The following is a 15,579-nucleotide window of genomic DNA, read 5'->3' on the forward strand; positions in this document are numbered from 1 at the left end:
GGGGCGGAGGTGACCCGGGTGCCCGCTGGCACCCGGCACACCTCGAGCGTCGGCGCCTTGGGGTCCTCCACCTGGAACCGCCCCCTCTTCCTTTCTACCTCCTCCGCGAGCGCCGCGCTAACGTCACCCCTTGACTCCACCCCGTCCTTCCCTGGGGCGGTGGCATGCAGGAGGGAACCAAGGTGCTGGCCACCACGTGTGACACCCCGCCAGAGTGAGAGGTTCAGGAGGAAAGGGGCCAATCCTGTCTCAATCCGTCTGTGGCCTTGTGCCCAGGGAGGAGTGGCACACCGAGGGCTTCGGCGTTTGCTGAATGAATGAATGAGTGAGGGGCGGGGGTGGAGCGAGGTCAGCGACTCCCTAGTTAAGAGAGCAGCCTGGAGCCAGGCTGTCTGGATTTGAACCCCAGTTCTGCCATTCACTCGCTGTGTGCCTTTGGGCAAGTCACTAAACCTCTCTGTATCTGTAAAATGAGGATAATAATAGAACCTACTTCACTGTGTTATTGGAAGGACTGAAGAGATACAACCTGCTGGGTACTAACTAGGGCCTGGTACTTAGTAGGTGCTCACTACATGTTCACTGTGGTTACCAGGGATGACTGAATGATAAAGAAGGACAGGCAAGCAGGGCATGGTGGCTCAGGCCTGAAATCCCAGTGACTCCGGAGAAAGGATCATGAGTTCAAAGCCAGCCTCAGCAACGGCAAGGCGCTAAGCAACTCGGTGAGACCCTGTCTCTAAATAAAATTCAAAATAGGTCTGGGGATGGGGCTCAGTGGTCCAGTGCCCCTGAGTTCAATCCCTGGTACCCCCCCGCCCCCCACCCCCCCAAAAAGGACTGGCAAATCCAGATGTTGGAACACCTAGGATAGTGAAACTGAGGTGTATCTGGTGGCCCACTCCAGCCCTAGATGTCCCCTCTGAGCTCTCCTGGGCAGAGAGAGAGGCTCACACAAGCTGCTCTCAGGCCGGCGCCCTGTCCCCTGCCCTGGTGACTCACCGACATCACCAGCACATAGACACGCAGGTCAAACTTGCGTCCTGTCAGGCAAAGAAAGAATTAATCAGTGGAGCGAATACTGGTTACCAGATGTTGGGGTGCAGCAGTGCACAGACGGAGCTCCCCACAAAACACATGAGGTGCCAGGAGAGAGGAACTGGGGGTCCCTGTTGGGGAAAAACTTGTGACTTAGTGGCCAAGGAAAGCCCCTTGGGAAGTGGTGGCCTGCCAGTGAAGAAGGGGCCCACCTGACCCAGAGGGGCACAGGGCCTTCGGGCAGGACAGAGGCCCTGAGGGGGCAGAACCGGGCCGAGGGAGAGACAGGAAGGGGATGAGGGGCGTACGGTTGGTGGGGTCCCCACGATCTCTGGGGTTTATTCTACAAACCGCAGGAAGCTGCTGGAGGGTCTGATGCCTCTGGCTATTGGTGCCGCTGTCCAGGGAGAGGACAGTGGCCAGGATCGAGATGGAGGCAAGAGGGACAGAGGTGAGAGGGGTGGCAGACAGCTGTGTGGGGGCTGGGGGTGTTGCTCAGTGGTAGAGCACTTGCCTAGCATGCATGAGGCCTGGGTTCCACCCCCAACATGCAAAACCAAAACCAAAAAATCAGACAGGATGCGGGGGGAGGGGAGGAGAGACCCAGGGGCTGCCCCCTGGGGAGGGTCATTGGCCCAGGAGATAGGGGAGGGGAGGGGCACTAACTCTGTTGCAATGAAGTGCCACCTACAAGAGCCCCCAGACCCTGTCCCTTCTCCCCTGTGTGGGCAAAGGGAAGAGGCTCCCTGGGCCTCAGAGAGGAAGCCGGCTCCACCAGGAGCCTTTGTCCTTGCCATTCCCTCTTCCTGTTTTCTCCCTCCAGTTCTACCTACAGATGACTCCCAGGTGTCACTGGGTCCCCTGACCCTGCCTGATTTACTTCGAAATGGCTACAGCTGCTTGGGATTCTTGTATTTCTTTGCTCTCTGGCTTAAGGCTGTCCCCTCACCTAGGGTAAAAATAGACTCCACGGGAGCAGAGCCACAGCGGGCACCCAGGCCAGCGGCTGGCACTGAGGAGGGGCGTCATACTTGTTGGGTAAATGCATACGTGAAAGAATTGGTTCTCAAAGGAGAATTTTCATGAATCCAGAGCGGGAGGGAAGGCACGTCAACCATAGGGAATCTATGGGCAGCAGCCAGGACAGATCTTTCCTGTGCATCCCCCTGCCCTGAATGTGAGCCTGGGCCCTCAGTCGCAGCTAGTCAAGGTTTGCTGAGTGAGTGAGTGACTGGTCAGAAGGGCAGGGAGCTGGGCACAGCCATCTCACCTCCGATCAGGTATGGATTTTCGATGTAACGCTGAGCTACGTAGTTCTCCACAGGGATCTCATCTCTTTGGTCATCAGAATTTCTTGGGTCCTAGTTGCAATAATATTATTAACATTTATTGAGCACTCTTGTGTACAAGGAATTATGTTAGGCACTCTACTTGGGATATCTTTTTTTTCTTTTTCTTTTTGGTGCTGGGGATTGAACTCGGGGCCCTTAACCACTGAGCCACGTCCCCAGAGCCCTATTTTGTATTTTATTTAGAGACAGGGTCTCACTGAGTTGCTTAGGGCCTCATTAAATTGCTGAGGCTGGGTTTGAACTCTCGATCCTCCTGCCTCAGCCTCCCGAGCCACTGGGATTACAGGTGTGTGTGTCTCTCCATGCCCGGCCCTTTCACAATTTTTTGAAAGGAAACAAACAAAAACTTTAGTCCTTCAGTATCAGTGGCCACGGGACAAGTGCTCGATATGATGTCCACATGTGGCCAGTGGTCAGATACTAGACAGCTCAGATATGCTCTGTTGCCATCACTGCAGAAAGTCCTGTCAAGGTGCTGCCACAGGGCATCAGCAGCCCCTGAGGCCCGGAGGCCATCCCTGGCCCCTCTCCACTTGCCCACCCAGCTGGGGACGATGATGCCATGCTCTCACACAGGTGCACAGCCCTCCAGGTCTGCAAACTTTTTTACCCATTGTCCCCTTCACTGTCACCTGATGAGGAGCCCAGGCTCAAAGACAAGGGTCACATACTTCCTGGGCTCACACAGTGGCCCTGTGCTGGGAACACTCTCCTGAGCAGACTCCCCGCAGACCCCCACACTGCTCCCCACCCCGACAGCCAGACTTCCCTCCAGGGACCTCGGCCACCCCCTCTACTCACATGGCTTCCAGAGGAATTGATGGAGTAGCGGGAAGGCTGGGCCTCGAAGCCCTGGAACTTCTTGCAGGCAGTGCCCTGACAGGTGCCCAGGGAAGAATGGGGATGCAGGCAGCAGGGGGAAGTGCATTAATTGAGCACCTGCTGTCAGCCCACAGGAGTCAGGTCCTCCAGCTCCCCCCACCCACCCACCATCTCACTGCCACGGTTCAGAGGGCTTCAGTGATTTCCCCAGGGACACATGTCTGTTGAGAGGCCGAGGCAGGATTTGACCCAGGATTTCTACTAGCCCAAGGTCACACAGCTATTGTTTGCAAGGTCAGAATTTGAACCCAAACAATCTGGTTCCAATAACCCTGCTCTGTGGGCAGGCCTGTGCTGGCTCTCTGAACTTGGAAGGGAGAGGAGGCGAGAGGGCAGAGGACGTGTGGAGAGCAAAGGGAAAGAGGCAGACTCACCTTCCTCCAGTCCATGATGTCCTTCAGTCTCCGGAAGAGGAAGATGCCCTTGCCCTGGGACCGGGCTACCTGAGGGGAGGGGTGGGGGACACGGAAAGGCCACTGTCAGCTTGGTAGTTTCTTGTTGACCTCAGTACCTGGGAGCCCTCCCCAGCGTTTCTCTATGTCCTTCCCCCGCCCCAAACCCCTCAGGCCCAGAAAAATGGTCCAGGACCCCCCTCCCAAGGCCTGGGAGAGCAAAGATGCTAAACACAGGAGGGAGCTCAGACAGGAGGGGGAGGAGAGACTCCTCTGCGCACAAAGACGCGCATTTGCATGAATAATGCAGAAGAGGAGACAATTAAAAAGCCATTCCTACAGTCCTGGGAACATATCATCCAATTCTTTTTTTGGAAATCAATTTGCCTTCCTAATTAGGTTTTGCTTCTGCTAATACCGAAATCAGTCTGCCTGTGCTGAACTTCAGCATGGAGAATTCACAGCTCACAGGGGCTGGGGCCCAAGGATCTTGACTGCGCTGCAGAGTGGTCCTCCTGTGTGTAAGGGGGCCCCAGCGGCCCTTCCACCCTGGTCACCTGTCAGATCTTGCACATCCACAGTGCCCAGCAGCTCAGTCACCCTCTCCTCACCCCCAAACACAGCCCATCTGTTACAGGATAGCTTTGCAAAGTGTTCATCCAAAATGTATATATTGGGTGCCTACTGTGTGCTGGATGTTACGCAATAGCTGTGACAGACGGCAGGAAGCATTCCCAGTCTAACCTGTTTTGAACTGAAATTTGCCAGCCAGGCCTGGCTTCTAGGGCCTCCTGGAGCAGGTCTGATTCCTGGAACCACCCTATGGTTATCTGTGGCTACTGAGCCTGTCCCCAGAGTCACCTTTATTTCAGCACAAATGCAACCAGCAAGTGCAAATTCTCATCTCTCTCTGTTCTCCTCTGAGCATGGGCCACCTGGACTGCCAAGGCCTTCTCTATAAACTCGGGGTTGGCAGAGCTGCCACAGGGCTGTAGGTTGCCCGTCGGTCGTGCTGAGGCCCCCTGCCCTGCCTGCCCTCTGTGCACCCGGGTTCAGGGTTATGTGTGCCCAGAAAACAAGGTGGACACAGTGAACAGGTCCTGGGCTTCCCTAGCCACCAGGGAGACGCAAACGAAAATCACACTCCCTGAGCAACAGCAAGTGCTGGTGGTGACACTGGAGAAGCGGGAACTCCCACATGCTGGACAGACAGGCACATCCCTAGGAGGGTCACAGGGCGGGCCTTCCGGGAAACTGAGGCAGTGTGAAGACCCCCCTTCAAACCCTGATTCTGCGATCGAGTCAGAAAGATTTCAGACATGTCACTCGGAGTAACAGGCGGGAGTTTATTGAAGGGATAGGGAAAGGGATACTCCCGCGGAGAGAGTGGGTCCTCTCTGAGAGGAACAACGTGGCTCCCCTGCACTGGTTTTCCTGAGATCCCAGAGAAGTTTCCAGAGAGTCCTGCCCAGGTCCACCTCTTGGCTTTTGACTAACAGCAGCATGACATCACACTTTCAAGTCCCCACTGCCATGACAACCCTAGGCACTTTGTCCCATGCTGATGGGTTCTGGTTTGTTTTTTTTTTTTTTTTTAAATATTTTTTAGTTGTAGATGGACACAATGCTTTATTTTGTTTATTTATTTTATGTTATGCGAAGGCTCGAACCCAGGGCCTCACACATACTAGGGAAGAGCTCTGCCACTGAGCTACAATCCCAGCCCCCTAATTGGATTCTTAGCCATATATTCTTGTGTGGTTTTATGATCAGGAGGAATTATGCTTATCTCCCTGAGTTTCGGGATCTGGTCTGTGGAAAGGGTTACAAAAATCCCCCCCTCAGGGAATTTGGTTCCTTTATTCAACATTATTTTGGGCCTGCATTTCTCCTGCAGACAACAGGTAGTTTGCTGAGGAATGTGACAGAGCCTGTCCACCTAAGCCAGGCAGGGCTGCAGGGAAATTGCTTCTTGGAAAAGAAAGCATGTGGGGGTCAGCACAGCGGGGCCGTCTTATATAATTATTCCCTTAACCTTGTGTTCCCACCAGCCTCATCTGTCTGTTACATGTCAACAGCACCATTCATAAAAGTGCCAACCTTGGAAATACTTTCTCAGTGGAACAGTATACAGCAATGACAGTTAGCAATTCCCAATTACTTACACCCGTAGGGTGAATCACATGACTAAACTGTTGAGGGAAAGAACTAGAAACTGTGGAAATATTCGTGTTCTGAGTATATCGAGTACAGAATCAGAGAGAACAAATCTGTGCCGTCAGTGGCTTAGGGGGTTGTGAATGGAGGAGGTCAGAGGGGAAACGCTGAGGGGCTGGTAGGGTTCTGTTTATGACTTGGGTGCTGGTTACTTGGATGTGTTTACTTTGTCAAAATTCATAGCAGACCCCTATAACGTGGGCACCTTTAAATGTTTATCTTCAATTAAAAAGTGTCTTTTAGGGGCTGGGGTTGTGGTTCAGTGTGAGGCACTGGGATAGACCTAAGCAACACATAAAAATAAATAAATAAAATAAAGATATTGTGTCCATCTACATTAAAAAAAAAATCTTTAAAAAAAATGTGTCTTTTAAGGCATCTATGTACCCTTTGATCTCAGAGCCCCTGTCTCACCCCGGAAGCCATTCTCCCTCTCTTTCCTTGCAGGCAAAGTCCCTCTCTCTGTGATGGGGCTAGAAAGGCTTCCTGCTGGTTTTCCCAGCTTCCCTTGCAATTTGCATGAGCCAGTGTGGGCTAAGGAGACATCTTCTTATCCATTCTGGGGAGATTTTCCTCTGTGTTAAAAATATAAAGAGAGAGGGAGGGGCCAGGTGCAGAGGCTCACATCTGTAATCCCAACTACTGTGGAGGCTGAGGCAGGAGGATCGCAAGTTCAAGGCCAGCCTCGGCAACTTAGCAAGACTCTGTCTCAAAATAAAAAAAATAAAAATAAAAGAGCTGGGGATTTAGCTCAGTGGTTAACTAACCCTGGCACCAAAGGAAAAAAAAAAAGAAAGATAAAAGAAAAAAATTAAGAAAGAGAGCAGAAAGGGAACACAGGGAGGGAGAGGGGGCGTCAGAGAGACAGACAGGGAGAGAGACGAGAAGAAATGTCTGGCCCTTCCTTCTTTTTTGCTTTTTTCCGAGGAGGTGAGGTCTGCAGTCACAGCAGCCATCTCATAGACATGAGGTGACAGATCTGATGACTAAACACAGGGAGGAAGCAGAGTGGACAGGGAGAAGACCCAGGGGGCCCTCAAGGCATCGCCATGCACATGCCCCAACCTGGAATGGCCGACCTCCAGCTCTCTTGTTGTGTGAGATGATGAAATGTCCTTATCGGTTAAATCACTGTAGTAACTTGACAAACCTGTTCCAAGAGATGCCCCCCCCCCAAGGGAATAATCTAAAAGTGAAAATAAACTTCCTGCACAGTAATAGATCAGGGTTGTTAAGACTGGAAGTCACCTAGAGCTCCGGCAGATGGTGTTTCCAAAACCAATCACAACATCTCCAGTCCCGTATGTTCTCTAGAACCCCACCAAGAGGTAAAGTCAATGTCCCCTCCCCTTGAGTGGGGGCAGGGCTTCAGTACGGTCACAGTTAATGGTGTGTGGAAGAAGTGGCAGGGTGAGAATTCTAATGAGGATCAGGAAAGACAATGTGGTTTCTACCCAGCCATGATGCAGAGCCCAGATGCCATGCTGTGAGGAAGCCCAAGTCACATGAGGGGCCCACAGGGAGGACAGCTGAGTCTTCTAGCCCTTACCCTGGCTGGGCTCCCAGCCAGCAGCCAGCACCATCTTGCCAACCCAGCGAGTGAGGCCAAATTGGAAGCATCCTCCAGCCTCAGCAGAGCTGCCCCAGAGGATGCTGGTGCACAGATGAGCCTTCCCTGTCAAGCTCCAGTTGGAGGCTCATGAGCTAAAAACAAGAGGTTATTATTGTTTCAGGGCCTTCCATTGGGGTGGTTTGTTACTCAGCAATAGGTAACCAGACTTATTACAATGATTATGTTCATGGCTGATACTTACCAGTTTACCTTGTGCCAGGCTTCTATGACATGGGCATTGATAATATTCCCATTTTCAACCAAGGAAACCAAAGAACAGAGAGGCCAAGCATATTGCCCCAAGTCATCCAGCCAGCGGGTCATAAATCCAGGATAGTGAAATCTGTGCTACACAATTCTGGGACTCATGTACCTCTTGCAGAGTGCCATGGGATACACAGAATCATACAGCAAGCATGGGGTAGCTTCTGGGAATATTACTTGATAACTTGGGAGGAAAATATTTTTACATATAAAGATACATTTATGATTGGAAAACATTTAAATGGATTATTAGAATGAAACATAACTTTGGTTTTGTACCAAATGTGGCCATTCACAGTCCTTGTCCCCTTGCCAAGAATCACATTTGGGTCACCCTGTGGGTTGTCCAGCCCTCTGGAGAGGTCTGAGCCCTCATGCTACTGCCATGGGATTGGATCAGGCGTTAATCTACAGCACGGGAAGTCTGCTGCTGAGACTTCTGGGAAGAGTTTGTGACTTCTTCAAAAGTGACACAAAACCAGGGCATTCCTGTATTCCCATGGCATGTAGAGGTATAAGGAGGTGAAGGTAGAGCTGTGGCAACCACATTGTGCCCAAGAGGAACCATCTGCCTGTTGGGCTAGGAATTGATGGGGTTGTCGAGCTGCCCAAAACCATCCCCTGTCCAGCTATTCTTCATTAAAGGAAATTCCCCTGGACCTCTGAATTTGAATGAGAAAAACAACATCTTCCTTTTGACACCCTGCCATGTACCCTGTGTTCCCTTCTATGATGAGTGTGGTCAACACATCATAGGAGTATCTGCCATCAGAAGCAATCACAGCTATTTTTATGTATCACATTACAATTGTTGCTGATATCTCAAGATGCTGTTTATGCACCTGTGGTTTTGAAATTATGATAGTGCGGGGGTCTGCTGTTAATGAAGAGCACGTATATTCTATAGCACAGAGGGTCTTTTAATAATGTGTGTGGCAGCCCTGAGAACACACCTCACAGACCTTCAGCTGCAGGAGAGCAAGGCCCTGAGGGCGCCAGCTGCCGCCTGCTGACAGGCGCTGTATCCTGACCTCCTGTCCAGAGGCTGCTCCCAACCAATGACTGGCTGGTTCCTGAGGCACAGGGGACTTCTCTGACAGCATGAAGCCTCCCAGGTCTGGCTGGACTTTGCTCAGGCTGCTCATTGCTAGGAAGTTCCACTCAACCTCCCTCCTCCCTCCCCTCAGCCCTTCCTTCCTTCCTTGCCTCCCCCTTCACTGAGGTCCCACAACTCCCCCAGCCTCTCCCAGCTCCTCCCCCATTTTCTCTCACAGGCTAAGCTCTGGCAGGTGGAGTCTTGTTTGTCATCTATTTCTTGGGGGACCCCCAACTAACACACATACCTAGTTTTCAACATAGTTGTTTTTTTTTAATATTTATTTTTAAATTGTAGGTGGTGGACACAATGTCTTTATTTCATTCTTATGTGGTGCTGAGGATGGAACCCAGTGCCTCACGTGTGCTAGGCAAGCGCTCTACCACTGAGCCCCAGCCCCAGCCCTAGTTGTGTTATTTTGTAATCAAATATGTTTAGATTATGCCTGTAATCCCAGTCACTCAGGGAGGCTGAGGCAGGAGTGTCCCATGTTCAAGGCCCCTCTGGGCAACTTAGTGAGACAGAGTCTCACTAAAAAAATCAAAAGGGCTGGGGATGTAGCTCAGTGGTAGAGCACCCCAGGGTTCCATTCCCAGTACCTTAAAAAACAAAACAAAACAAAACAAACTAGTCTTTCATGGATATGTACTGTACATACTCAGGTTCGAGCTCATTCAACTATGTACATCAAATGTGTGCAGATTTTATGTTGATCAGATCTCAATAGTGTGATTTATTTATTTTTTTTAGTTGTAGATGGACACAATACCTTTATTTTGTTTGTTTATTTTTATGTGGTGCTAAGGATGGAACCCAGTGCCTCACATGTGCTAGGTAAGTGCTCTACCACTGAGCCACACCCCAGCCCCTCACTAATGCCATTTTACATAGGAACACTGTTCTTATATTTCACCAAATGTCAAAAGGTCCGAGGCATTAAAACAGTTCAGAAGCCCCACCCTCTTGTTCCAGGAAGCCATATTGGTTGGGTTTTCTATTATTTGCTGACCAAAGCATCCCAACTCTGAGAGGGTTTGGCGGAACAGTTTGAGATGCTCTGTTTGGTGCACACAGTGTAACTGTATGTTCAAATGCGGCTCTTCCTGCTGGTGGGTTGAGAAAAAAACAGCCCAGGGTCACCAAGGATACCCACAGCCCTGTGAAAAGGGCTAGACTGGCTTGGTGGACACACAGACTGATGGACAGGCTGGTCCCTGACCACCGAGCACCACAGAAAGGTGGGAGCAGTGGGAGTGGGCCATGTGGTCTGCGCCCTGCCACCTCCCACACCCCACAGGCCAAAGCTGCAGGGAGGGCAGAGTGCTCAGGTGGGAAAAAGGATGTTCATGCATGTGCTTTTTACACTAGACTGGACATTTTTTCCCCCTTTGCTCTGAATCAAACCTGGGGCCTTGCAGGTGCTCAGCAAGAGGTGGCCACTGAGCCACACCCTAACCCCTAAGCTGGACTTTAATGGTCAGATCTGTTTATTCTTATTCTCTCCAAGATTGACAGCAAAGCTGGGAGATGGTTTGGGCTCCAGCCCCATAGGAAGAGGGTCCCTGAACAGCGGCAATGGGGGACAATGCTGTCTCTGCCTTTCTGATCCAATCTGCCCTCTCCCTGGCTGTTCTGCCACCCCTCCCTGCAGAGGAAAATGAAGGGTCACAGGCTCCAGGGAAACTTCAGGGAAGACTTGGAAGGACAGGGCTGCCAGAGACTGGCCTGGCCACAGCAACCCCCTGAGAACTTCTGCCTGTGAGTGGACAAGGACCAACTAGGTCACAACAACAGGCCTTATGGGAAGAGCAGAGGGACCCAGGGGACGTCTGTTTCCCAAATTTAAAGTAGTGTTCTACCTTTTAACATTCCCTTCTCCCCAGTAGTATCCAAATAATAAGATCCAGAACTAACACTCCAGGCCTCTGGTTCTCAGAGTGCCGCTGGAGCAGAAGAGCCCTCAGACCTGGTGTGACCTTTCATCTTACGCATCAGCCAGGTGAGTCTCTGCTGCCTAGTTGTTTGGTCAAACACTAGTCTAGGTGTTGCTCTGAAGATTTTTTTTTTTTTTTTGCAGATGTGAGTAACATCTGTAATTAGTAACTTTAAGTAGAGGTAGTGCCCTCCATGTGGGCCGGGCTCAACCAGCCCTTGAAGGCTTATTAAGAGCAAAAACCGAGGCTCCTTGGAGAAGAAGAGATTCTGCCTAAGACTGTAACAAAGAAATCCTGCCTGAGCTGCCAGTCTGCTGGCCTGGACTGTACATGTTGGACTAGTGGCCCTCACAGTATTGCAGAAGTCAGTTCCTTAAGCGCGGGCACACACCCTGCGGGCTTCGGTTTCTGCAGACTGCGCAGGCTGATGGGGGCCGGGGGGACTTGACAGGCAGCACATATTGGCTCGCAGGTTTGCCCAGGCCTCCGGGGTCAGCCACTCAGGTGGACGCGATGTATGGCCTCTGCCAGAGTCTGTCGTGCCCCAGTTTGGGAACGGCTTCTTTCCAACCTCACCAAAGTATCACCTGGGGACCAGGGACCAGCTGGACACAGCTTCTCAGGCCCCACCTAGATCTGCTGAGTTGGGCTCTGCATGTTAGCTAGATCCCTAGGGGATGCGGGGACACAGAAAGTTTGAGAAACACTACCCTAGTGCTTCCCAGCGGCAAGAAGAAGAGGGGTGTTTCCTGGACTCTTGGAAAGAACAAGAAAAGTGAGCCAATTATTGGGCACCTAACGCCAAGCCCTTGATAGAATTTGGGCGATGTATGGGTATAACATGCACAGCTTCTTTGAATTCTCCACTACCCCGTCGGGCACGTCCGCTCAGTCCCGGTTTACAGACCAGGAAGTGGGCTGGCTGGGGCTGAAACCTGCTGGGGTCACGCAGGAGGAAGGGGTGGATCAGAATTTGGACCCCGGCCACGCCCACTAGCCCTGCTACTCTCCCCGGCCACGCCCACCAGCCGTGCCACCCTCCAGGCCACGCCCACTAGCCCTGCTACTTTCCCCGGCCACGCCCACTATCCCCACCGCTCTTCCCCCACAGACAGTGCAGTGCGCCTCTTCTCTTCAGGGCGGAAGACGCACAACCAAGATGCCACCCCTTAATTACAGCTGTCTTGTGTCTGCCGCTAACAAAGGCCGTGGGCCGGGAAAGGAATCAACCTAATATGCAATTGCTCATTCCCAATTAGCACAAATTATCATTTGTCTGAGAGGATAATGCTGGGAGCCCGACTCTGTCCCTGGTGGGTGTCACTGTTCATCTGCCTAATCCCTACTCCTCCAGCCCCAGCCGCCTCACCCTGCCTCCCAGGACGCAGAGGTGGTGAGAGGGTCTGGGTACATCAGGCATCCCTTGTGCCCTGCACTGGGTCCCCCTCCAGGCACCCATGCCAGCTGACTCCGTCCACGCCAGCCAACACTGAGCCACGCTCTTCTGCTCCACGGGAAGGCTGCTCACTCCTCCTCACACCCAGCTCCTTTCCCGAAGCCTGGCCTTCTCAAGGGGCTTTGATGATGCCCTTTGAGGCTTTGGTGGTGTCATGGTTTGGATCTGGAATGTCCCCCAAAAATCTCTGCAGCAATGTCCAGAGGTGGGGCTTTGGGAAACCATTGGATCATGAGGGATCTGGTCTCATCAGTGGATTAATCCATTTGATGGATTAGTATTTTGAATGGACTACGGAGAGGTGGTAGTAACTACAGGCATATTGAAGGAAGTAGGTCACTGGTGCAGGCCCTTGGGGATGATACCTTGTCCCTTGCCTCCTCTCCTCTCTCTCCTTTCTCCTTCCTGACTGCCATGAGCTAGGCAGCTTTCCTCTGACACAGCCTTCATTCACACACACACACACACACACACACACACATTTTTAATGCAAGTGCAGTAGAACTATACCACCAAGCCACATCCTTATACCTTTTTATTTTTATTTTTTATTTTATTTATTTATTTATTTATTTTGAGAAAGGGTCTTGCTCAGTTGTTGAGGCTGGCCTTAAACTTGGGAACCTCCTGCCTCAGCCTCCAGTGCTGCTGGAATTACAGGTGTGAGCCACTGCATCTGACCAGTGTGATAGTCTGATTCTGCCTCACCTTAGGCTCAGAGCGATAGGGCTGCTGACCACAGACTGAAATCTCTGAAACCATGAGCCATAATAAACCTTTCTTCCTCCAAGTCACATCAGGTAATCTGGTCACAACAATGAAAAAGCGGACTAACAGGTGGCATGTGGCCGAGAGGGTAGCCCGGGCACAAGGAAGGGCTGAGCACCATCTTGCCCTGTTTCTTGACCCTGGAAGGGTTGTCCAGAGCAAGGCTTCACACATGCAGTCCCCTCTGCTGGAATGCTCTTCCCTATCTCCGCCTTTCTCCAGGCTGACTCCCAGGCATCCTTCAGCTCAGAGATCAAGACTAATTCTTATAGTCTCAATAATGACTATCATTTATAGAGCAGGTACTATATGCATTAACTTGTCTACTGCACAATACTATGCAATAGGTATCACAGTTCTTCTCACTCTGCAGACGAGGAACTGGGGCGCAGCAAAGTTGAGTAATCTGCCTGAGGCCACACAGTAAGTGGGATGGTTAGTGTTTGAACCAAATTTGACCTCAGATCTCAGTCTCTCACTTCTGAGTAGCTGCCTGGCTGGGGAGGTCCCTCCCCCACTTGTTCCCTCTCCTGACACCATTCTCCTTTTTTTTTTGGTACTGGGGTTTGAACTCAGGGGCACTTGGCCACTGAGCCACATCCCCAGCCCTATTTTGTATTTTATTTAGAGACAGGGTCTCACTGAGTTGCTTAGCACCTCACCGTTGCTGAGGCTGGCTTTGAACTCACGATCCTCCTGCCTCAGCCTCCCAAGCCACTGGGATTACAGGTGTGCGCCACTGCACCCGGCACCATTCTCCTTAAGGACACTCAGCACACCGTAACCATGCAACACATGTATCCTCTGCTGGCTTATTGTCCATCCTCAAAGACAGCAGAGACCACGTCTGACTTGCTGAGAGCTGAATTCCCTGGGCCTAGGTCTGTGCCTGGCACATGGCAAAAGCCCAGTGAGCATTTGTGGGATGCTTGAATAAATAGGCCCCAGGCCTCTCTATCCTTAAAATGGGGCTGGTGAGGCCCACCCCAAGGCTGATGGGCAGTAAAGCACTTGGCTGGTTCACCCACTGTTTTCTTCCACGTTAGGAAGAAGGGCTCTGGACCCCTGCCTTGTCCTGATGACCACTTGTGCATTCAATAAACGCTTATTGAGCACCTACTACGTGCCAGCAGTCACAGCCACTGGCTCTACATACTGCCAAGAAAAGGAACTCAAGTGGCCCTTTAGGGACGGCAGTCAGTGCTTCTAGCAGATCACCCAGGCAGAGCCGGTCCCTGTTCGGGTGCCTAGGGCTTCCCAGGATCCCCACTGACTCCCTCCCCCAGGCCCCTGCACCAGGCACTCACAGGCTTCATGATCCAGGTGATCCCCGGGTTTTTGCGAAACTCCTCCACAAACAGGTGGTACTCGCAGGGCATCTCAAAGGTCTTGGGGAAGAAGTCGCACTTGGCCGCCTCCAGCTTCCCCCCGTCGCGCTCCAGCTGCTTCCTGAAGCGCTTCAGGTTCTTCACCATGTAGTTCTTGCGGGTCAGCTGGCAGCGGTGGGCAGGCTGGGTGAGCCTTCAGCTCCTGCCCGGCCCCAGCTCCTGACCCCAGCCCTGCCACCCAGCACACCCCCAGCCTCCTCTCTCTGGCCACAAAATAGCAGGAACAGTCAGAGCAACCCAGACCGAGAGCCTCTAGTCTATGATTGTCCCACGTCCCAGGCAGGGACACGGAGGCAGGGCAGAATGCAGCCGGTTGCCCAGAGCGCCAACGAACAAGTGGCACATCCAGAGTTTGATCCGGCCTTTTCTGACTTGGAAGTTTATATTTATTAACCATTAAGCCACACTAACATTTTATTTTTTATTTATTTTTGGTACTAGGGATTAAATCCAGGGGCGCCCAACCACTGAGACCTATCCCCAGCCCTTTTTATTTTTTATTTTGAGACAGGGTCATGCTAAGCTGCTTTGGGCCTAAATTGCTGAGGCTGGCCTTGAACTTGCGATCTTCCTGCCTCAGCCTCCCAAGTCTCTGGGATTACAGGTGCGCGCCAGCTATGCTAACATTTTAAATCCCTCACCACTGGTCCTCCAGGTCTCTTTGAGGTCAGGTTCCCTCCAGATCTCCAATCTATCTCCGGACCCAAACTTCTCAGCTTGCCTGCACCCTGAAGTCCCCCAAGACTCATGCTCCTTGCACCCCCAAACCAGCCTGCCCCCCATAGCCTGTGTCCTTAATTCTGCATCCTCAAACAGGCTGCTCCTCAGGCTTTAGATCCGCACAACCTCTAACCATTGAGCTTGCCAGATACCTAGGCCACATGTCCCCCACCTGGCATATACCCCATCATCCCCTTATATTTTTCTGTTCTGGTCCTTGTCCCTCCCAAACAAGCTCCTACTCGTCACCACACCCAGTAACTTGAGTTGCAGGCTGGGTCCCCTCTGACCAGCCCGGCTCACCTCATAGTGGTTCCGAAAGTGACAGATCCGCACATGCTCGTCCATGTAGGTGTGGTCAAAGTTCTCCCGGAGCCAGCTGACGTCACACCAGTAGAAGTCCCACTCCCCTTCACTGGGGTGAAGAGGCAAAGGTCATGACCTGAGGGCCTCAGCACTG

At 51.9% G+C, this 15,579-nt stretch overlaps 1 protein-coding gene across 1 annotated transcript in view; it reads right to left on the reverse strand.

The window, feature by feature from the left end:
- Positions 1-15,579, reverse strand: part of Ttll9 (tubulin tyrosine ligase like 9) — a 52,015-nt gene that overhangs the window by 17,921 nt on the left and 18,515 nt on the right. Inside the window, exons 5-10 of the mRNA XM_048810550.1 lie at positions 15,423-15,534; positions 14,319-14,504; positions 3,647-3,715; positions 3,192-3,266; positions 2,309-2,399; positions 1,003-1,043 (exon numbers count right to left, since the gene is read on the reverse strand). Coding sequence (XP_048666507.1) covers positions 1,003-1,043; positions 2,309-2,399; positions 3,192-3,266; positions 3,647-3,715; positions 14,319-14,504; positions 15,423-15,534 — 574 coding nt within the window. The remainder of the gene's footprint in view (positions 1-1,002; positions 1,044-2,308; positions 2,400-3,191; positions 3,267-3,646; positions 3,716-14,318; positions 14,505-15,422; positions 15,535-15,579) is intronic.

The sequence above is a fragment of the Marmota marmota genome, unplaced genomic scaffold, assembly GCF_001458135.2.
Source record: "Marmota marmota marmota unplaced genomic scaffold, marMar, whole genome shotgun sequence".
NCBI lineage: Eukaryota > Metazoa > Chordata > Mammalia > Rodentia > Sciuridae > Marmota > Marmota marmota.